The sequence below is a fragment of the Oncorhynchus mykiss genome, chromosome 10 (genome assembly GCF_013265735.2).
Source record: "Oncorhynchus mykiss isolate Arlee chromosome 10, USDA_OmykA_1.1, whole genome shotgun sequence".
NCBI classification, from domain to species: Eukaryota; Metazoa; Chordata; class Actinopteri; order Salmoniformes; family Salmonidae; genus Oncorhynchus; species Oncorhynchus mykiss.
The window spans coordinates 47840830-47864473 of NC_048574.1; the positions used below are offsets into that span (position 1 = coordinate 47840830).

General features: G+C 43.0%; 2 protein-coding genes across 5 annotated transcripts in view; both read left to right on the forward strand.

Annotated features, from left to right (window-relative positions):
• Positions 1–8450, forward strand: part of LOC110533130 (neurexin-2-like) — a 422662-nt gene extending 414212 nt beyond the window's left edge. For all 4 annotated transcript variants that reach the window (XM_036933223.1, XM_036933225.1, XM_036933224.1 and 1 more), the window contains 2 exons: positions 1237–1321; positions 5545–8450. In XM_036933223.1, coding sequence (XP_036789118.1) covers positions 1237–1321; positions 5545–6371 — 912 coding nt within the window. In that variant the 3' untranslated portion in view covers positions 6372–8450. The remainder of the gene's footprint in view (positions 1–1236; positions 1322–5544) is intronic.
• An 8210-nt stretch (positions 8451–16660) lies between these two features.
• Positions 16661–23644, forward strand: part of LOC110534124 (pecanex 3) — a 29789-nt gene continuing 22805 nt past the window's right edge. The window contains exons 1-7 of the mRNA XM_036933227.1: positions 16661–18692; positions 19230–19438; positions 19630–19735; positions 19924–19963; positions 20105–20200; positions 20355–22088; positions 22376–22505. Of these exons, the coding sequence (XP_036789122.1) occupies positions 18540–18692; positions 19230–19438; positions 19630–19735; positions 19924–19963; positions 20105–20200; positions 20355–22088; positions 22376–22505 (2468 nt within the window). The 5' untranslated portion in view covers positions 16661–18539. The remainder of the gene's footprint in view (positions 18693–19229; positions 19439–19629; positions 19736–19923; positions 19964–20104; positions 20201–20354; positions 22089–22375; positions 22506–23644) is intronic.

The window sequence follows — 23644 nt, forward strand, 5'->3', positions numbered from 1 at the left end:
CTACAAACTTGTTGGATGCAGTTTCTGTTTGTTTTGGTCGTGTTTCAGATTGTTTTGTGCCCAATAGAAATTAATGGTAAATAATGTATTTTGTCATGTTGGAGTCACTTGCATTGTAAATGAGAATATAATATGTTTTCTATACACTTCGACCTTCCTGTGGATGCTACCATGGTTATAGGTAGTCATGAATGAATTGTGAATAACGATGAGGGAGAAAGTTACAGATGCACAAACATCGTACCCCCAAGACATGCTAACCTCTCACCATTACAATAACAGGGGAGGTTATCATTTTTTGGGGGGGTATGATATTTATGCCTCTGTAACTTTCTCACTCCTTATTCACGATTCATTCAGGATTAGCCGTACAAATGGTAGCATCCACATGAATATAGAAGTGTTTATAAACAGATTATTTTCTTATTTACAATAAAAGTGACTCCAAAATGACACATGACATTATTTACCATGAATTTCTTTTGGGCACAAAATAATCTGAAACACAATCAAAACAAACAGCAAATGCATCCATTCACAAGCTTTATGTAGTTATTGCATGCTATGAATATGGGACCAAATACTAAACTTTTTACTAGTTTAATACACATATAAGTGAATTTGTCCAAATACTTCTGGTCCCATTTGGTAAAATGGGGGGGGCTATGTACAAAAGGAGTTGTCATTTCTAAATCGTTCACCCGATAAAGATGAAGATACCCTCATAAAATCTGACAGTCTGCGCTTTAACCTCATAGTCATTGTATCATTTCAAAACAGCAACAACAAAAAATGTCACTGTCCCAATACTTTTTGGAACTCACTGTATATGATATTTATGTAGCTTCTGTATATGTCTGGGATATAAATGTATGTCTAGGTACAGAAGGTAGTAGGAAAGAAAAAAAATGGATGATTCTGTTTGAGCACAATCATTGCATCATGAAACTAGCACTATGAAATTGAACCCTGGCCCATAATGAACTGTTTTTCTAATATTGACCTGGTGGAAACAGCAAGGAGTGCAATACCCCAGCCTGAGTTCTCCTGAAGTATTCTCAAGTAATTAACTTTCACTTGCAAGGCTTTCTTTTGCGGGGATAACTTTGTGTTATTGTTTAATAATTAAACATTATTATAATTATTAATGTTCGACGTTGACCACGAAAGAGTTTTAAAGACTGAATACTGTATAGATAACAAAGCGCCAACGTTGTGTCCTCTTCTTCTCCTCAGTCTCAGAACTCGGATGACATCTTGGTGGCTTCTGCTGAGTGTCCCAGTGATGACGAGGACCTGGAGGAGTGTGAGCCTGGAACAGGTGAGTCTGTCTGTCAGCCCTGGCCTGGGGTTCAGTGTCATACCAAGGCCCTAGGAGGGAACAGGACCTCCTAGGATCACCTACTGTCTTCCTACACTAGGGACCAATAGGCTAGTTTTAACGAGCTCATGGATAAAACCGAATGTAGCCTTGGTCTAGCCCTGTCGCTACTTTCAAAGTTGTAATTTTGTCTGTTCTCATCACTCGTCTTTTCCTCGGCTACTACCTCTGCTTTGAACTCGCTGTTAGGGGAGATTTCACTACTGCCACTAGCTAGCAAGATCTTATCTCAAGATGAGAAGATCTCATGCTATCCTTGTGCACTCCCATAAACAAAATAAGAAACAAACAGGGGGGGGGGGGGGGGGATAGCTGAGGCCGTCATGTAGGTCTACATTTGGTTGTCGGAGGCAGTGTTCATCATATCAAGCTCATAGAAGGTTCTGGTGTTTGTGGATGACTGATCTTCCTATTCCTACAGCTATCACTGCTTCTGCTCCATATTTCACTACTGCCTGCCTGGCCCTGGCCAGTGTGAGCTGTCAAAGACAAGCTGCAAAGACACAAATGTCCTGGCAGAGTCTGAAAGGCCATTATGGTGAAGGTCAGGAGTAGGGTTGGACAGATCTGTGGCACACCTGGCTCTGAGACAGACAGAGGAACATTTCCTCTTCTACGTTCTAGTCTTTCGCTCGCCAAATCGCGCAAAATGCAGCAGGGCTTCATTGTAGTCACATTCATTACTAGGGTTACTCATGAAATGTATTACATGTACAGTTGAGTCGGACGTTTACATACACTTAGGTTGGAGTCATTACAACTCGTTTTTCAACCACTCCACACATTTCTTGTTAACAAACTATAGTTTTGACAAGTCGGTTAGGACATCTACTTTGTTCATGACACAAGTCATTTTTCCAACAGTTGTTTACAAACAGGTTATTTCACTTATAAGTCACTCTCACAATTCCAGCGGGTCAGAAGTTTACATACACTAAGTCGACTGTGCCTTTAAACAGCTTTGAAAATTCCAGAAAATTATGTCATGCTTTAGAAGCTTCTGATAGGCTGATTTACATCATTTGAGTCAATTGGAGGTGTACCTGTGGATGTATTTCAAGGCCTACCTTCAAACTCAGTGTCTCTTTGCTTGACATCATGGGAAAATCAAAAGAAATCATCCAAGACCTCAGAAAAAAAATTGGAGACCTCCACAAGTCTGGTTCATCCTTGGGAGACATTTCCAAATGCCTGAAGGTACCACGTTCATCTGTACGGAAGTATAAACACCATGGGACCACGCAGCTGTCATACCGCTCAGGAAGGAGATGCGTTCTGTCTCCTAGAGATGAATGTACTTTGGTGTGAAAAGTGCAAATCAATCCCAGAACAACAGCAAAGGACCTTGTGAAAATGCTGGAGGAAACAGGTACAAAAGTATCTATATCCACAGTAAAACAAGTCCTATATTGACATAACCTGAAAGGCCGCTCAGCAAGGAAGAAGCCACTGCTCCAAAACCGCCATATAAAAGCCAGACTACGGTTTGCAACTGTACAGGGACAATGATCGTCTACTGGTCTGATGAAACAAAAATAGAACTGTTTGGCCATAATGACCATCATTATGTTTGGAGGAAAAAGGGGGATGCTTGCAAGCCGAAGAGCACCATCACAACCGTGAAGAATGGGGGTGGCAGCATCATGTTGTGGGGGTGCTTTGCTGTAGGAGGGACTGGTGCATTTCACAAAATAGATGGCATAATGAAGCAGGAAAATTATGTGGATGTATTGAAGCAACATCTCAAGACATCAGTCATAAAATAATGTATATGTTGAAAGATAATGATAAAATAATTCCACTCTGAAACCTTATAATTGAATGAAATTGATTAGAATCATAAAATTATGTGTAGTTTTAGTCAGAATTAGATTAAACAATGTATCTGTATAGTGGAAAATCACAGACTGTCTGAGCAAGGCGTAGCTTAGGATTTGAACTTGTATGTGTGTGCCTGTAACGGCCGTTGGAAGAAGGTGATGACCAATGCGCAGCATGGTAAGTGTCCATATTTTTAATAAAGTAATAGAACACTGAACAAAAACAACAAAGTGAACGAACGAAACCGAAACAGTTCTGTCTGGTGCAGATACAAACACTCAACAGAAAACAATCACCCACGAAACACAGGTGGGAAAGGCTACCTAAGTATGATTCTCAATCAGAGACAACTAACGACACCTGCCTCTGATTGAGAACCATACCAGGCCAAACACAAAACACAACATAGAAAAACGAACATAGACAACCCACCTAACCTGACCATACTAAAACAAAGACATAACAAAAGAAGTAAGGTCAGAACGTGACAGTCCCAAAGAAAAAAAACGAGAACAGTTAAACTGTGTTTGGACCGACCTGGCTAGGCCTCTGAGGAACTTATGATGGCATACTTCTCAAGGTTTCCCTAATCTCGGGGGAATGGAATTGTCGGCTGGGTAGTGATACACAGTGGTGAGAACTATGGAGAAGGATAAAACTCACCTACTGTTTGTGTGGAAGTATGTGCGCAGCTATAAAATTGATTTCTTTGTATAATGGACTTTAGAACGTTCTCTGAATAAACGGTACTAATCTTTTGCATAAGCTGAGTCTTTAAGCTGCCTAATTATTATTACACCCATAGTCTTTCAAACCTCTGGGATTGGTCAAAGCTATTGATTGATAGTTATTATCATTGGGATTGAAAATTCTCTTAAAGCTTGATTGCAAATGGGTCTTCCAAATGGACTATGACCCAAAGCATACTTCCAAAGTTGTGGCAAAATGGCTTAAGGACTACAAAGTCAAGGTATTGGAGTGGCCATCACAAAAACCTGACCTCAATCCTGTAGAGAATTTGTAGGCAGAACTGAAAATTGTGTGCGAGCAAGGAGGCTACCCAAAACGTTTGACCCAAGTTAAACAATTTAAAGGCAATGCTACCAAATACTAATTGAGTGTGTGTAAACGTATGACCCACTGGGAATGTGATAAAATAAATAAAATCTGAAATAAATCATTCTCTCTACTATTATTCTGACATTTCACATTCTTTAAAATAAAGTGGTGATCCTAACTGACCTAAGACAGGGAATTTTTACTGATTAAATGTCCGGAAATGTGAAAAACTGAGTTTAAATGTATTTGGCTAAGGTGTATGCAAACCTCCGACTTCAACTGTACGAAACAAGAGGCTGCTGAAGGGAGGACGGCTCATAATAATGGCTGGAACGGAGCAAATTAAATGCATGAAACACCTGGAACACCATGTGTTTGATGTATTTGATACCATTCCAGTTATTCCGCTCCAGCCATTACCACGAGCCTGTCATCCCCAATTAAGGTGCCACCAACCTCCTGTGATGTAAGAAGGGGTCGTATTTTCTGACTCGCCTGTGTGATAAAAGGCTTGTTTTCATGCAAATGTTTCAAGAGTTTCAAAAGCGACATTAGATCATGATAGACAATTGCCGTTACTTGTCGCCAGTTTGCCCTATAAAGATGTCACAATTTATCCAGACAAATGGTCATTGTCATGAGCCTTCTTTCTCCACCTATCCTCTTGCCCCTCCCTGACACTCCCTTTTATCAATGACACTGTCAGTAGAGGTGAATCGGGCCCTTGTCTTGTTTTCGTTGTCTTCCTAACCTTGATATTTGTCTCGATTTTTTTGGGTCATTTTGTTGAGGTGGCTTGAGGAGGTGTGGTTATGTTCCTATCAACATCAAGGATGTTCAACCTCAGGAAACTAGCAAATATTGTTACTGGCATGCACACATCCGTCTGCAACTGCAAATCAAATGATTAAGGATGTATGTCAATGTTATGCAGCTGTTTTTGAATTTGTTTTTCTCTTCATGCAAAAATCATGTGGCAATATGTTGATGTACGTAAGTGACCTTATCCCATGGTTTGCTGTCTTTTTTTATTTGTAATAAGAGATGTGAAATGTGATCTTGTAAGCAAATCCATATTATAGATAATACTGTATACTTAAATATCTTCCATATTAATTATCTTGCCCCTACATGGCGTAAAATTACATGATTAGGAACATTGTAGCTATATAATGAGCACATTGTGTTTGTAATGTAATGAGCACAATTGTTCATTATTCGTGTCTGGGGTCTCCTAATGCTCCTCTAATGTGTGTCTCCTGCCCTCTCTTTTTCTTTTCTAGGAGGTGAATTAGTGTTGCCTATAATAACAGTGGATTCCCTTGAGCCCCCATCCATCGCCACCCGTTACCCTGCTATCCCCCCTCCTCCCACCTCCCTGTCCCCACTTGAGACCACCAAAGTGTCCCTGATGCTGTCCAACCCTCACCCTCCCTGCCCCCCGGATCAGGAGGACTGCGGTGACCCTGTGGAGGTCTCGGCCTTCGGTTCTGGGGAGATGACGGAATCAGATGATGAGGACTTTTACAAAAACTCCCCTCTGGTCACTGATAGGACAGTCCTGCATCCTCCTCCTCCCCCCGCCGTCGGTGAGGGCGGGGCACAGAAACCCCACAATCCCCGCCCCCTTCCTTATGCTCCCACCACCAACCCTGACCAGCTCCACATCCCTGCGGGCAAAATGAACACCCGTGACCAGGTGCTTCTGCCCCCTGCCCCTCCGTCATCCCGGTATACACCTGGACTAACTTACCCCCCCAATTTCCCCCATGTGCCCACAGCCGACCCTACAGCCCCCGGTGAGAAGGTCATGCACCCCGGCCTGGTGGATAGGATCGGAGAGTCCAGTAGCACCACAGGGATGGTGGTTGGCATTGTGGCAGCTGCTGCCCTCTGCATTCTCATCCTCCTCTACGCCATGTACAAGTACCGCAACCGTGACGAGGGCTCCTACCAGACGGACCAGGGACACAACTTCATCAGCAACCCAGTTTCCGAGGGCAACGGGGCCATGGTCAAGCTAGAGAAGACACCAAGCACAACCACGGCTGCAGTAGCTAAGACAGTAACCAAGGGCAAGAAGAACAAAGACAAAGAGTATTATGTCTAAGAGAGGGATGGATAGAGAACGAGAGAACGAGAGAGATAGGCTAGAGCAGGGTTTCCCAACTCCAGTCCTCGAATACCCCAGAGAAGCACACCTGATTCAACTTGTCAACTAATCATCAAGCCCTCAATCAGTTGAATCAGGTGAGTTTGTCCGGGGCAGCAACAAAGATGTGTGCTGTTGGGGGTACTCTGGGACTGTTGGGGTACACTGGGATAGAGGAAAATCATGGAAAGGGGGTTCTCACAAAGAATTTCACTTCCACATTATCGTCTAGATAAATATCCAAAGTGTAGGGTGTAATTGTTACATTTGTGGCACACAAAAAAATAAATCCAATTTGCGATCAGTATTTCCACAATTCCTGTTAAATTATGCTTTGAGAATTTGTATCACATACCAAATATTGTATTGGATAACATACCATTTCATACAGGATAAGAAGCATATCCATTTAGCTGTGTTTGTATATAGCACCAATATCTATCAACTGTATGGTTATGGTTCCCAGTGAAAACTCAGTTTAAATCATTGTACTATAGAACCAAGTTTGCATGAATGTCAGTTCATCATGCTCTATCTCAAGTCCCTATGTCTTTGTAATGAAGTCAGCGGTATCAGTGTGTACTGAAAGGTCATTATGGTAGATAAGGACAGAGCAACCCAGTAGAGTTTACTAGATTAAACTAAAGCCATACCCATATTTGGAGATTGGGTGACCCACCTTCTCTGCAGACTAGCCTAACCCATTTTGTGTTATCCCACGTAAAACGGCTTTCAACTCTGTCTATCTCTCTGGTTGTCCATGGTGCTATGTTAATGGTCCAATATCATTGAACCATGTTTCCTTTTGGGAAAATACAGGTTTTCAAAGGGAATACACCAGTTCACAGCATAATTTAGCCAACAAACCCACACCATTGGATGGATGAGATGAGCTGGATTCTCTCATCTCTGTGTGAGAAGAGATCACCAAACCGACAGTGTCATTCATTCCATCCAGGAACAAGTTCCTCAAGCTTAACAAATCTCAAAAAGCAAAACACTACTGTAGCAAAGACATTGCTCTGTAAACATATTTGTATGTATAGATGTATTGGGTTTGAAAAAGCATTGCTTCTGTGTTTGTTGGAGTAGACAGGGGGGGGGGGGGGGGGGGAACAGACATGAAAAAGATACTACATGTGAGAGATGTTCTGCCCCCACGGTTACCACTGTCAACACTCCAGCCAGATCCCCCTATAAGGAAAGTAGAGACAGTGAATATGAAAGGGAGCTGCAGGACACAGTCACTTTTGAATAACTTTTTCTGGTTGTTCCTGTGGGAGGGGGGGGGGGGGGGACATGTTCAAGCTTGTGTCAAGAGGCTGGCTTTCGGCTTTCCTTCTTCAAAATTGGCACACAAAAAAAAACTGGAAAGGCACAAACAGTAGAAAAATCTCTTTGAGAGATAAATACTGTGTTACCTTTGAAAGCAAACCAAACATGTATTCTGGTTTTTCTACCCATGAATAAAAGACTGTTCTGTGAGATGAACTATTGAAGGTTTGTGAATTGTATAGCTACTTCTCAGATACTTCTGTGTATCTCTTGTTACCATTCCTGCAGTTCCGTTTATAAAAAATGTTTTCCTTTTAATCCGATACAGATGAAAGGGAGCATTTTGTCTATGATGAGACACCATTGTCTGACTACAGAGACACATTATAAGTATTTAATTTTTTGCAATGTTGAATAACATGACATTTCCATTAAGGACAGGTTAGTGATTGTATGTAAACGTATCAAGAGAAAACACAAAGGATGATGTGCACTCTTTTGATTCATTTCTTCATTTCATGTACATTGAAAAACCTGGCTATCTTTGTCTGTTGTTGCCATTCTCTCTGTTGTATCATGTTTACATTTTCAATTCCTGTCATTTCATCTTGGTTTTTTTTATGACGTGCCATTTAACATAAACTTCTCAGAGTATATCCCTGTCCTAACTCAATGATATTGTAAAGTGTTCCTGTGAAATTAACCTTAATATGTGTACAGTACATTGACAGAGGGGAAATACAATTGGTTATATACTTCGTATACTCCTGTGTTGTGTGGCTTTTTTATGGGTGCAAAGGCCTCATCAAATGAATGGGTGGCACTTGAACTACTACACACAGCCAGTGGCGTCATTAGGCCGGGGCTTCCGGGGCTTCAACCCTGGATGTTTTTGGTCCAGCCCTGAACCTTTATATGGTCCAAAATTGTTTTTTCATTTTTTTGTTACATTTCAGTGTGATGAGTTTGCATAACCACACATCAATTGCACTATTCAGGATCAAAAATAAAAAAGAATGACACATTTTAATAACAAAAATAAACAATCCAATATACTGCACTAGGAAGAAGCCCCTGGAGTGACGCAGTGCCTGCTGTGATTGGTGGAGATTTCACAAAGCAGTGGACCACTCACATCCCTTGACCCCTCCCCTACAGCACCAGATAGATGTCAATGTCATCACTCAGCAAAATGCCTGTTACTCAGTCAGAGTCTGCATCATCTTTCTTTTGACAGAGAGGCAAAGAAATACAAGCAGGTTGAGGATGCAGTGAATGGGGTGGAAAGGGCAGAACAGCTAGAAAGGCAAAGTGCATCAGCAGAGTTAGCCACAGGTTTGTGCAGGGTTGGTGGTAGCTAACTAGCTAGTCTCCCTCAGTATAAGGGTTGGCTAATGCTGATATGCTAGCGTTAGCGCTCAGCATCCTAAAGCCAGTCAGAGTTAATTAACAGTATATTTAGTGAATGGGCAAGCTTGGGATGTTTGATATAAGTCATGATATTAGGAAAAGTGTTTATTTCCAGTGAGCGTATTTAAATGGGTTTAGTTTCTGTAGCTAGCTTGGCTGGCTAGTTCGGTAGCTACTGGCTGGCTAGCTAGCTGAGACCGAAGAGATGAGACATTTTTTCTACCTGAAGCACATATCTTCTGACAGTGACACAGTGCCCCCCTGTGGACTGAAGCTGAAATTGAATACAAGATTATATTTAACCCTGTGGGGTGACGCACAATTAGCGTCGTCCGGGTTAGGGAGGGCTTGGCCGTTAGGGATGTCCTTGTCTCATCGCGCACCAGCGACTCCTGTGGCGGGCCGGGCGCAGTGCGCACTAACCAAGGTTGCCAGGTGTTTCCTCCGACACATTGGTGCGGCTGGCTTCCGGGTTGGATGCGCGCTGTGTTAAAAAGCAGTGCGGCTTGGTTGGGTTGTGTATCGGAGGATGCATGACTTTCAACCTTCGTCTCTCCCGAGCCCGTACGGGAGTTGTAGCGATGAGATAAGTTAAAACAATTGGATACCACGGAATTGGGGAGAAAAAGGGGGTAACATTTTAACTAAAAAATCCAATGAATCATAGAGGTCTTATGACTTCTTTCATTCTACAGGTCTGTTTTTGGCTCATGTCACTTTATATTCATATAACCTAGGGGCTATGTACTGTAGCTTCTTATCTGTCATGTTTGGAGTGGTGCTGCGCTGTTGTGTGGACACTTGAATTTTTCTTTACAGTTGAGTTCCCTGGTCGTGTCAGTTTACAGTGACTTACAAGAGTAATTGCCCCTAAAAACCAACTTCTCATTTAGAAAAGAGACTATGTGGCATCAATATGAGTCAGAAACATTTATTCTACTGTCAAAATTGACTACAAAGTGTAAATAGGATCATTTTGATTATAAAGTTAGTCTTGTACGAAACTCAATTTTTTGAGACTTGTGGTCATAACTGCATCACAATGTAAATGAAGGTTGGGTTTGTTTCAAACCTGCCCACATGCCCACAGCTGGCAACACACGAGTAATCATAAATTCGGAGTGCAGCTGTACGCTACCCAATCGTAATACATGTGGTAAATATGGGTTGGCTTTGGATATCCCTATGGGGCTAGTTAGGGCCCATCGGTAAATTACACAATGTACATGGGACAATATATTAAAATTCCAATAGCTTAAAACCTCAAATCAATGATAAACTGTAGAAATTAATTTACAAATATTGAATGCATTTAATGAGAAAACTTAAAGGTGTCCAACATGAAAATAGTGTCTAATTTGCATTGTGTAATTTATTGTATAGCCCGGAGATAGGCTATCCAAAGTCTAAGTCAGGTCCCACATACCAGCCGACTGAAGCTAATTGGCGAAGTAATTTGGCTAAATCTTCCCAGTGGCTAAAGTACTTAAGTAAAAATACATTAAAGTACTACTTAAGTCGTTTTTCCTTCACTACATTCCTAAAGAAAATAATGTACTTTTTACTCCGTACATTTTCCCTGACACCCAAAAGTACTTGTTACATTTTAAATGCTTAGCAGGACAGAAAATTGTCCAATTCACACACTTATCAAGAGAACTTCCCTGGTCATCCTTAATGCCTCTGATCTGGCGGACTCACAAAACACAAATGCTTTGTTTGTAAATTATGTCTGAGTGTTGGATTGTGTCCCTGGCTATCCATACATTTAAAAACAAGAAAAGTGTGGCGTCTGCTTTGCTTAATAAAAGGATTTTAAAATTATTTGTACTTTTACTTTTGATACTTGAGTATATTTTAGCAATGACATTACTTTTGATACTTATATTTAAAATCAAATACTTTTTGACTTTTACTCAAGTAGTATTTTACTGGATTACTTTTACTTGAGGCCTTTTCTATTAAGGTATCTTTACTTTTACTCAAGTATGACAATTGGGTAATTTTTTCACCACTGACTCTTCTCACCTGTGAACACACTCATGAAACACCCACATCAAACCATACCCTGAAACCAACTCACATCTGAATTTAGTCATAGCCCCTAGCATTTCTTCATGAACCAAATCTAAAACGAGGCCAAATCAGGAAGTGCAATCACCCTGTAAAACTAACAACATTGCACTTCTACCTTTTAGATGAGCCAAGGGGGAGGACAGATGAGAACAGCAGGCCAGTGGAACAGGCCAGTGGAGCATTTAGAACAGCAGCAGCCAGGGGCAAATGGTAGGGAAGAGGATCATTTAGATGACTCAGACACTGGCCCAAAACGAGTTCAGCTACCCCAGTATCCCCTTGACTGTTTTGGATTGCAAAACTAAAGAGACACTCCAGACAAGACACAGAGACAGCAACAGAAGATTAGGATATGATGGAGCGAGATACACCAGTCAGACGCAAAGAGAGCAACAAAATAATAGATGATGGAGAGAGACACCAGACAAGACACAGAATGCAGAATGCAGAGGAGGGGTGAGCACGCAGACTGTATCACTTAAAGCTGCTTAATAGATTCAAATCACTGCACTGTGTGTGTGTGTGCGTGCGTATGTGTGTGTTTGTGTTTTACTATCCTTATGGGGAACAAATGGGGACATTTCGCCATTCCCCACAAGGAAAAGGGCTATTTTAGGCTTAGGGGTTAGGTTTAGGGTTAGGGTTACAATTATGGTTCGGGTTAGGGTTAGGTTAAGGGTTAGGGTTAGGGATAGGGTTAGGGACAATAGGATTTTGAATGGGAAGCAATTGTTTGGTCCCCACAAAAGTGTGTGTGAGAGAGGGAGAGAAAGAGAGGGTGTTGGGCTGATAAAAAAGGGCTTTATATAAATAAATACAATTTGATTGGGTACTGTGGGATTATTGAATCAGTTTGGCTCATTGGACAGGTCAGAGTCTATGTTGGAAGTTGTTCAGTGTTTTTTTGCAATACACTAGATGTACTGTATGTGTTCCAGAGAAGAGAGTAGAAAGTGTTCCAGAGTAGAGAGACCCAAAGTAGCAACTGTAATTGAGTACTGGCAATGTGGGAAGGTTCAAGTTACCTGAACAACATCTAATCTCTCAATGTTCTAATCTCTCAATGATCATCTCAAAGTACACTGAATTCAGGCTGTTAAATGATAATACAAATTGCCAGAGGGAAATGCCCCCAGACCCCCCTACTGGTTTTTGGCTAAGCCCCCACCCAGTGTCTTCAAATCCTACAAACACCCCCTGCACACAGCCACCATAATGACAGCATAAACATGACTTGGCATCTTCAGGGATACCTTCAAATGTCATGTGCATTCATTTAGTGGTAGGTATGCAATCTAATTTGTCTATCCAACTAGCTAAACTGAACTGTCACATGACAATGTAACATCCAGTGTCAAGTAAGGTTGTGTTGAGCCATTTCATAAACTAGCGTCAGCTTCTGGGTGACTAGCAGGTTAGTTCCAAGACTACTTTACCTTTGGAGGATGTCTTTCTATACAAACGAATACATGTACCACTGTGTAGATATAAGCCATAGCATCAGAGTTTCATCGTCTCCTCCACTGAATGGTCTAAGGGCTGGGGTTAGGCCTATAGGGATGGAAGTGGGTTGCCTACTGCCGTGTCTGAATGCTTCAGAACTGTTATGTTTGGGAGTGGATCCATTTCACCTGCTTGTCAGGATGTAATTCTAATGAACAAAATCAATCAGCACTAAACACTCATTGTACACCAGGACCAGTTGTGCCTGCTTCATGTCTGGATACTGTATTTATAAAGCTTGAGACACATCACAGCCAGTGGCATATTGGAATGGGAACAGTGCCATCTACAGTCCAAAACTATAGGTTCATTGTCTCTGACTCGTTTCTCACGAGATCGCACATTTGCCAGTCTCCTCCAATCGTTTGTCTACTCCTTGAATTGAGACATCTCAGTAAAGACAACCCCAGTTATCCCATTATCTATCTCCGCCTACCTCTTTTTTTTTGTTGCTGCAACTGTGCAGACACTAGAGACTACATTTCAGAGAACAACCAGATGACTTTACTGTCAATAATGACATAAACCAACCAACATTGCACATGATATTCAAGCACAGGGTTCATTATACCAACTTCTTAGCCTAGTAGACCTATTTCAAAGTTTAGTTTATTAGGATACCCATTAGCTACTGCACATGCTGCAGCTACTCTTCCTGGGGTCCACATAAAACATGCAAATACATAACAAAGTGCAGAACAGTTATAGTTAAGAACAACATAAGTTATGACATTACATTTAAAAAACAAGAGTTATATATTGGAAAGACACCAAGAGACAACAAAAATACTATTTACACACTATTCATACAGTACATCCCTTGACTTATACACTGGCCTACAAACAATACCCCATAATGTCAAAGTGGAATTATGCTTTTAGACATTTTACAAATTAATTCAAAATGAAAAGCTGAAATGTCTTGAGTCAGTAGATATTTAGCTCCTTTGTTATGGCAAGCCTAAATACGTTCAGCAGTAAAACTGTACTTAACAAGGCACATTATGAGTTGTGTGGACTCACTCTGTGTGCAATAATAATGATTTTTGAATGACTACCTCATCTCTGTACCCACACATACAATTATCTGTAAGGTCCCTCATTCGGGGCAGTCATTTTTTTTTAAATTATTCAACCACAAAGACCAGGGAGGTTTTCCAATGCCTTGCAAAGAAGGGCCCCTATTGGTAGATGGGTAAAAAAGTATACATTGAATATCCCTTTGAGCATGGTGATATTATTAGTTACACTTTGGATGGTGTATCAATACACCCAGTCACTACAAAGATACGGGCATCCTTCCTAACTCAGTTGCAGGAGAGGAAGTTATCCACTTAGGGATTTCACCATGAGGACAATGGTGACTTTAAGAAAGTTTCAGTTTAATGGCTGTGATAGGAGAAAACTGAGGATGGATCAACAACATTGTAGTTACTCCACAATACTAACCTGCTGAGGGGACTTGCTTCCATTCAGCCACAAGAGCATTAGTGAGGTCAGGCACTGATTTGGGGCGATTAGGCTTGGCTCGCAGTCCGTGTTTCAATTCATCCCAAAGGTGTTCGATGGGGCTGAAGTCATCTACACCAATCTCGACAAACCATTTCTGTATGGAACCTTGCTTTGTGCACAGGGGCATTGTCATGCTGAATCAGGAAAGGGCCTTCTCCAAACTGTTGGCACAAAGTTGGAAGCACAGAATTGTCTAGAATGGCATTGTCAGCCGTCGTTGCTCCTAGACGTTTCCACTTCCACTTAACTTACAGTTAACCTGGGCAGCTCTAGCAGGGCAGGAATTTAACAAACTGGCTTGTTGGAAAGGTGGCATCCTATGACGGTGTCACATTGAAAGTCACTGAGCTTTTCAGTAAGGCCATTCTACTGCCAATGTTTGTCTATGGAGATTGCAAATAAAAAATATTCCAAAACATGCATCCTGTTTGAAATGAGACACTAAAGTAAAACTGCTAAAAATGTGGCAAATACATGTTTTGTCCTGAATACAAAGCACTATGTTTGGGGCAAATCCAATACAACACATCACAGAGTTTCACTCTTCATATTTTCAAGCATGTTGGTGGCTGCATCATGTTATGGGCATGCTTGTCATTGGCAAAGACAAGGGACTTATTTTTTTATATAAGGAAACAGAATAGAGCTAAGCACATGCACTGATTTCCAACAGAAACTGGGAGACAAATTCACCTTTCAACAAGTATTTGGTATTTTATTAGGATCCCCATTAGCTGTTGCAAAAGCAGTAGCTGCACTTCCTGGGGATCCACACAAAACATTAAAGATAATTCAGAATGACATAACACAGAACATAAATAGACAAGAACAGCTCAAAGACAGAACTACATACAATAACCTAATCCACAAGGCCAAATATTCACTGGAGTTGCTTCCCAAGATGACATTGAATGTTCCTGAGTGGCCTAGTTACAGGTTTGACTTAAAACTGCTTGAAAATCTATGGCAACGCTTGCAAATGATCATCAACCAACTTGACAAAACTTAATGAATTGTGAAAAGAATAATGGGGAAATGTTTCACAATACAGGTGTGGAAAGCTCATAGAGACTAACCCATTTAGACTCACAGCTTTAGTCAATGCCAAAGGTGCTTCTACAAAGTATTGACTCAGGGGTGTGAATACTTATGTAAATGAAATATTTCTGTATTTGCACAAATTTATAAAACAACAACAACACTTTGTCATTATGGGGTATTGTGTGTAGATGGATGAAAAACATTTTTTTAATACGTTTTGAATTCAGGCTGTAACACACTTTTTGTGGAATAAGTCAAGTGGTATGAATTATTTCTGAAGGCACTGTACATATTCATATTCTTATACAGTACAGTTAAAACAGATCTTTAGAAGAGGAGAGGCGCTGTGATACAATATGTTTTTTTTTACATCTGTTTTTTAAGCTAAACTTGCTTTTTTGCATGTTGTTGATGTTAGTTCTTTGTGTGCAGTTAAGGGAAAGGCGTGCTGCTTTGTTTTGAGCAAGCTGCAGCTTTGCTAGGTATTTCTTTGCTGCACCTGACCATATTACCGGACAGTAATCAAGATGGGACGAGATCAGAGCCTGAACAACTAGTACAGTTGATCTTTGTGTCAAAAGCGCAAAACATATTTTTATAACATACATACCTCGCCCTATCTTCACAACGACTTTGTCAATATGACTTGACCATGATAACTGACCAGTGTTACTCTTAGGAGTTCAGCTTCTTCATCTTGGTCAATGGTCACACCTTTTATGCACAACTCCAGTTGAGGTTAAGGTCTAAGAGAATGCTTTGAACTAAATTCAAAGCTTTTGGTTTTAGATGTATTTCAGACCAGTTTATTGTTAATGACCTATTCTGACACTGACTGTAACTCCTTACCAAGAGTCTCAGTGAGGTCACTGGCTGTAGGTGCTGTTGTGTAGAGTGAGCAATCAGATGGCAAATCATTTGTTAAAACAGGGAAGTGTAACGGCCCAAGGCAACTGCCCTGAGGGATACCGCAGTGTACATGTCTGATGTTGGAGAAGCTTCCATTGAAGAACACTCTCTGGATTCTATTGGATAAGTACTTCTCCAACCATGTGATTGAAAGTCATAATAAGCTTGTTTTTTCAATAACAAATTATGATCAATAACATCTAAGGCTGCACTGAAATCGAACAAAGCTAAACTTATGGTCAAAGAACAGTAGTCTCAGAAATCCCAGACCTAGGGCTAGAAAGACTGTCTTTTATTGTTTTGTGAATATCACATCAGAATTAATTTCCTCATGTGCCCAGTAATGTGAGAATAAAATTACAATAACATTTTCCCCCTAAAGTTCCAGAACTCCTAGACCTATACAAATATTAAAGGGGAAAAAAACTGTATATTAACAAAAACTGTGAAAAGAAATGTGTGAAAACTGTTTGGAAGCGCGTTTATAAAGATGCAGAGCGACATGATCATGTTATCAGCATCTGGCAAACAATCTTGGATTATTATGCGGTACTGATTGTCATAGCAATCAGTTTCTTTGCTGTCTTTTTTAAATTTAATTTTGAGGCTGTGCTTTCTGTTCACCAATTGTAAAAGTTGTTGTGGAACTATAGCTAGCTACATATTAGAAGAATGACTAATGCAACACGACCAAAATGACACTGTGGAATGTCATTCTCTTCCTGTGTGGGTTTTTGCTTCCAGTGTGAATATGATTGTAGCAGCTAGCGAGCTAACGAATAGGAGCTTTTTAACGCTAGCTATCCAGCTAGCGAACACATGATAAGGGCAATGACGCAAATCTGTACAAACTGACAGTTTTTCTGAAACAAAAAGTAGATATCCACAGTGTCTTTCCAAAGAAGAAATGCCACCATCACCTGAAAACAATGATAGCCAACTGTGGTAAACTAGCCAAATGTACTAGCTAACAACCCGCAGTGGTAAGGAAAAATCCGAGATTCTTTAGCTAGCTAACGACGTTACTGCTTTACACGGAAGAGAAGAGGCACAGCTGAGCAGCGTTGATTTACCTAAGGGAGTCGTCGATAAACAATTGAATACTATATAGTTATCACGAGAGGTTACCAAGTTTTCTATCTAGCCAAACACTCCGTCTCAATTCTGATAGCTAATTTAGCGTGGGCTGTTTTATTTTGATGTGGCCTAACTAGCATGCTAATCGAGCGTCCATGATGTATTTGCTGCCAAATCTCTATGTTGGCCATTCTGTTTAATCCGACACATAATGCATTTGTTTATAAGTATTATCTCGAAATGACATGTTGGTGTCTTGTTTTGGAAGCACAATGGTTGGCATATAGCTAACTGCTAACTATTTGGTTATAGCTAACGTTAGCATGTATCTAATGTTAAGTGTTTTCAGTTGACAAATCAGCTAGGTAGCTTGCTATGTTTGTTGGTGGAGTGCATTGGTTGGCAAATAACGTCTGGAGGAAATTGTTGATAGCTAAAATAACATGTAGGCAGCTGCTAGCTAGCATTACCTAGCCAGCTAACTTAGATAACAGTAAAATAAGTGATATTGTGTATATCAGTCAGTAGGTAACAGGCTAGTGGGAGTAGTGTTGGCCTTGACGCTAACGTTATTGCTACCAAGGGGTCATGAAAAATAGAATTCCTAGTTAGTTGGGTTATGAACTAAGCTCCCGAATGGCTAATGGGTAGCTAGCTAGCTTTCTGCATTTGCTGATTCAGATACTTTAGGGTAGTAGTATACATATATATCTATGGAGTATCATTGCAAATGGCTATTCTGATAATTTCTCAGGATTCATAAAGCTTCCGGTCTCGTGAGGTTGAGGACTCCGAAGTACATATCTAAAGAAATGAGTCCAACCTAGTTACGGCTCCATCTCTGAGTAGGAGCATTATTATGATTGCCTGTGACATTAGAGCGGTGCACAGCGTCTTCCTCTGAAGGATGTTATCAGGACCTACTCTTAATTTATTGACGTGTGACTCAAAATGCTGGAAATGTGTGAAGAAACCAACCAAAGCAGTTGTGATTTTTCTTCCAGATGAATGTTATTTAGTCAGTGGGTCACCACCAGTGTGCCAAAAACGAATTCTCCATATAAAGCAAGGATTACTTTTTTGCAAGAACTGCACAGCAAAGCAGCCCAGTCTGGAGCAAGAACATGCACAGCCTCCCTTGAGATACACTAAGGACTATACACCAGAAAGTGAAGAGGACTGTCTTCAACTGACTCATTAACTTTTCATCCTCAATGGAAGTGCCATTGTAGATACGTGAACGGGTGGCTACAACTGGACCGTCTGGAGCTCCAGCCTTAGAGGAAACCTTGGAACCCTGGGTTGGCTGCTCTGAGGGGGACAATGGGTTCCCAAGCTCTTCAGATACTGCGGCAGGGGGTGTGGGCTTCGCTCACAGGAGGCTGGTATGTGGACCCCCATCAGAGCACGTTCTCCAACTGCTTCCACCTGTACCTCTGGATCTTTCTCCTGGCCTTCCCTTTCCTGCTTTACATGGTGAGTATTCATGGAGGGGACAATTTATGGTAGATAAAAAGGGTGGAAAAATTCATTTTGACTGGGTGTCATGTTTGTCAGGCACTTTTTACATACACATTTATTAGTGCAGTATCAGCCACTATTCAGGTCAAACTAGTTTTTATCATAGGACAGGAGAAAAGGATGATGTTGGTAATAAAGTGGAACAGACTACCATTTTCCCCTCCCAATTCAAAACAGCATTCCTTCTCTTACTTTCATGTTTAAGCTTTTGTGGTCAAACGTGTTAATATTTGCTCTAGTGAAGCTTGTTACCTGTAAACCAGACATGTTATGTCCTCTCAAGCTGTCATCTTTGAAGAGTGGTCTTCCTTGTCTGTAATGTGATGCCCAATTTGTCCATGTGCCTGCCTATCTAGGTGAACCATTTGTTCTTTTACTGGTATTGAGAACAAGGCGTTGTTTCATTACCCTCATCATGGGCTAGCCTACTTTTATTCCCAGCTCTGGACTCAATCTTTCTTCTCCCCTCCCCTCTCTTGTCCTTCCGTCCAGTCTCTCCCCCCCAGCCTGGTTGTGGCAGGTGTGTACTGTGCTGTGGTGGCAGCCTTCTTCACTGTCATAAAGGCAGTGAACTTTCGCCTCCATGCCATGTTCGACCTGGGGGAGATAGTGGAGAAGAGGCAGGCCTCGCTCATAACCGACGCCCCACGGCTAGAAGAGGGGGATGATGGGTCCGGAGGCCACGACGGGAATCAGCATGGGTACTGGTGGAGATTTCCAAATCCTAATGGAATCCTTTTTTTCTGTTAAATCATGTCAAAACAAGATGTCATTCTATGCACATCTGAGTGAAGAGGCTCATTTGTGTTGATGCCTTGAGGGCTGTTATTTCACATGATTGTGGCCAGATTTTAGTGTTATGTTTTCTCATGTTGCTATGTTCCCCTCTCAGGGACAGCAATGTTGGTGTGGAGATGACTGTGTTCAGGAAGGTCAACTCAACACCTCCAGTTCGCTGCAGCTCCCAGCACTCTCTGTTTGGACTCAACCAGGTGTCGGTGAGGACTGCCTTGCATTTACACCGCACACATCCATACTCTTTTAACATAGTTCCATGCAACAAACTGCACCCTTCATGCACACTGCACAGGAACATGAAATGATTGGGTTGTTTAATCCCATACAAATGATCTATATTCCTGTGATATTCATTCTTAATCCAACAAATGTTTTTGTTTCCCCTCAGGAGTTTTTGCCTCAGCTTGATGACAGTGGAGGCTCCAAGGGTATAGCATTAATCTAACTCCACTCTAACCGCAGTGTTGTGGTTGGTAAAGTAGATCTGACTAAGAGTTGCTGTGTTTTTTTTTTTTTTTAACCCAACATGGGCAACAGTGTAATTTAGGGACTGCTTCTTCTCTTCTCAGATATCAAGGATCTGATGCGAGAGCAAGGCAGCAACAACTTGATTGTCACGTCAGCACACCGGGAGATCCTCCGCCACAGCTCCCAGGACCCGATCCGTAAGCATAGCGTTACACTGGAAATAGACCTAGAATCTTTTGTCCATGTGCAAATGGTGATATAATGTTTATTTTTAATCCAACGCAAAACACGTTAGCTATGTTGATCTTTGCTTTGTCGTGTGTACTTAGTTTGGATTTTCACTTCTTTCAGATGTTGCCAACATGGTTCAGTCCTGCTTGGCTGCTGCCCTAGGAGGAGAGTTCCCTGGTCTAAGGGGAGTGGGAGCAGGGATGTCAGGGGGATTTGGTAGCTTACAACCTGGGGAGTGCATCTCCATCCCCCCCTCACCTTCCAGTCAGGAAGACGGAGGAGAGAAGGGCCAGTTGGAAGAGATTGAGGGGATGCTGGAGCAGCTGTCCCAGCAGAGTCCTGACGAGGATGTGATTGTGATGGGAGCATACTCCCCCCTTGGCCCCTCTGCTGAGTCGGGGAGCCTGGGGGACACTCCCATCAGCCCTCTCATAAAGAGCAGTCTGAGTGAGGAGCTGAGTGAGAACCTGTTGGGGCTGGGCCTTGACCCCGTGGCCTTCGCCCCAGGAACAGAGCACCCAGGCAGCCGCAGTGGGGTGGCCTTGGCTGCTGGCTCCACAGACAGCTGCTTCAGTGGGGGTGGGGCGGCCACGGACCGCGAGACCCTCAGCACCGTCAGCAGCTACCGCAGTGAGAAGACTGACTCCACCCAGCTGGAGAGCCCTTCACTCAGCCTGCCACGGAACATAGACGCAGGGACACCGACCTCTGCCCCAGCCCTGGGCATCAGTACCCTAGAGCCAGCAGAGGAGCCAGTGCTGCAGGGGGGAAGTGATACTGACGACCTGTCGGACAGTGAACTGCTGCGCTCCCCCGCCAAAGAGTGCTCTCTGGGCCAGGAGCTTGATAGGACACTAGTCGAAGGGGAAGATTTGCCACCTGTCCACTCAGATATTGTACAGCCCCCCTCCCTCCAGGACTCCTCTCCCTCCAGTAGTGGGCACTCCGAGTCCTGTGATCTGGACAGGAGGGTTCCCCCCCTCCCCCCTCCGAGGCAGGCCAGCTCGGTGCCGTCAGGGCTGGCCCTGGGTCTAGTGTGTTCCGAGCCTGCGTTGCCCGTCTCCTCCACCCCATTCCTGCACTCTGAGCAGTCCTCTCTGCAGGCCCAGCAGGTGGTGCGCCCCAAAGACTTGAAGCTGCTGCGGACCGGTGGCAGTAGTGTGGGCCACCGGCCTGGCCGCAGGAAAGCCCCTCGTAAGCGAGGTGGAGCGGGAAGCAGCAGCTTTGACTGCGGCTCCTACAGGCGGCACCACGGGCAGCACAGAGACTACATCCCAGTGCGCAGCCGGCTGGGGGCTAAGGCCTACAGTGAGAGCCTGTTTGAAGACTCCAGTGACGAGGATGACGGCAGTGACATGAGCGCCGGCTCAAGTCTGGGCTCCCAGAGACGCTACAGCTCTGACGACGACGACGATGACGACTCGAGCTCCTCTACCTCCTGCTACTCCCCTGACCTCGCTAACGCTGGCATTACGAACCCGCCCTCCTCCACCCAACTGCCCAACCCTAGGGAAGGAGAGTTGTCTGAGACAGCTGGCCCATCCCACTCCCAAAGGGCTCAGAGGTCAGCTAGCACAGCTAGTGCTAAAACTCACGCCAGGGTGCTCAGTATGGACGGGGCCGGTGGGGGCCACACTAACACTGTGGCCCTGCCCTCCACCATGCTGACCTCCTCCACCCCTGCTCCACGACCCCTCACCGTCTCCAAGTCAGACCTGGAGGCCCGGACCAGCCACACAGACGGCTTCCCTGGAACTCACCACCATCGCCTGGACTCTCTGGGAGGCTCCTGGGCTGGCAACCAGACGGGCTGGAGGGCCGGGGAACTGGTGGAGGAGGGAGCTGTGGGGGGAGGTGAGATATACTCTCTCTAACTTTGGGCCTTTATTCATAACGTGTGCTGATCTAGGATCAGATCGCCCCTTTCCATTTCATTATAATAAAAAAGGCTAAACTGATTCTAGATCAGCAAACCTTACTTTTAAACAGTCCCATTCAAGTTGGAAAGCTCTGAAATGTGTAACTGTTTCATTGAAATTTGGATTGTTTGCTATATTTACTCCATTAATCAGGGTCAGGTATTTCTAGAATTCAATCTGAAATGAACGTCCTTGTACTAATGTGAATATCTGCTGCCCCAGCTCTGGCCCCAGAGGAGGGGGGCAAGCGGGACTCGATGAGCAGTGTGAAGAGGACTCAGGCCATCCGCAGGCGACACAACGCGGGGAGCAACCCCACACCACCCCCCTCTACCATGGGCTCCCCACCCAGGTTGGTCCAGTCAAACACTTCCACACCAGTGTGCTTGCTATACAGTTGAAGTCGGAAGTTTACATACACCTTAGCCAACTACATTTAAACTCAGTTTTTCACAATTCCTGACATTTAATCCTAGTAAAAATTCCCTGTTTTAGGTCAGTTAGGATCACCACTTTATTTTAAGAATGTAAAATGTTAGAAATAATTCTCTCTACTATTATTCTTTCAGCTTTTATTTCTTTCATCACATTCCCAGTGGGTCAGAAGTTTACATACACTCAATTAGTATTTGGTAGTATTGCCTTTCAGTTTTTTAACTTGGGTCAAACATTTCAGGTAGCCTTCCACAAGCCTCCCGCAATAAGCTGGGTGAATTTTGGCCCATTCCTCCTGACAGAGCTGGTGTAACTGAGTCAGGTTTGTAGGCCTCCTTGCTCACACATGCTTTTTCAGTTCTGTCCACATATTTTCTATAGGATTGAGGTCAGGGCTTTGTGATGGCCACTCCAATACCTTGACTTTGTTGTCCTTAAGCCATTTTGCCACAACTTTGGAAGTATGCTTGGGGTCATTGTCCATTTGGAAGACCCATTTGCGACCAAGCTTTAACTTCCTGACTGATGTCTTGAGATGTTACTTCAATATATCCACATAATTTTCCTGCCTCATGATGCCATCAATTTTGTGAAGTGCACCAGTCCCTCCTGCAGCAAAGCACCCCCACAACATGATGCTGCCACCACTGTGCTTCACGGTTGGGATGGTGTTCTTCGGCCTGCAAGCATCCCCTTTTTTCCTCCAAACATAACGATGGTCGTTATGGCCAAACAGGTCTATTTTTGTTTCATCAGACCAGAGGACATTTCTCCAAAAAGTACTGTCTTTGTCCCCATGTGCAGTTGTTTATTGTAGTCTGGCTTTTTTAGGGTGGTTTTGGAGCAGTGGCTACTTCCTTGCTGAGCGGCCTTTCAGGTTACGTCGATATAGGACTCGTTTTACTGTGGATATAGGTCCTTTGCTGTTCTGGGATTGATTTGCACTTTTTGCACCAAAGCACATTCATCCCTAGGAGACAGAACGCGTCTCCTTCCTGAGCGGTATGATGGCTACGTGGTCCCATGGTGTTTATACTTGCGCACTACTAACCAGAC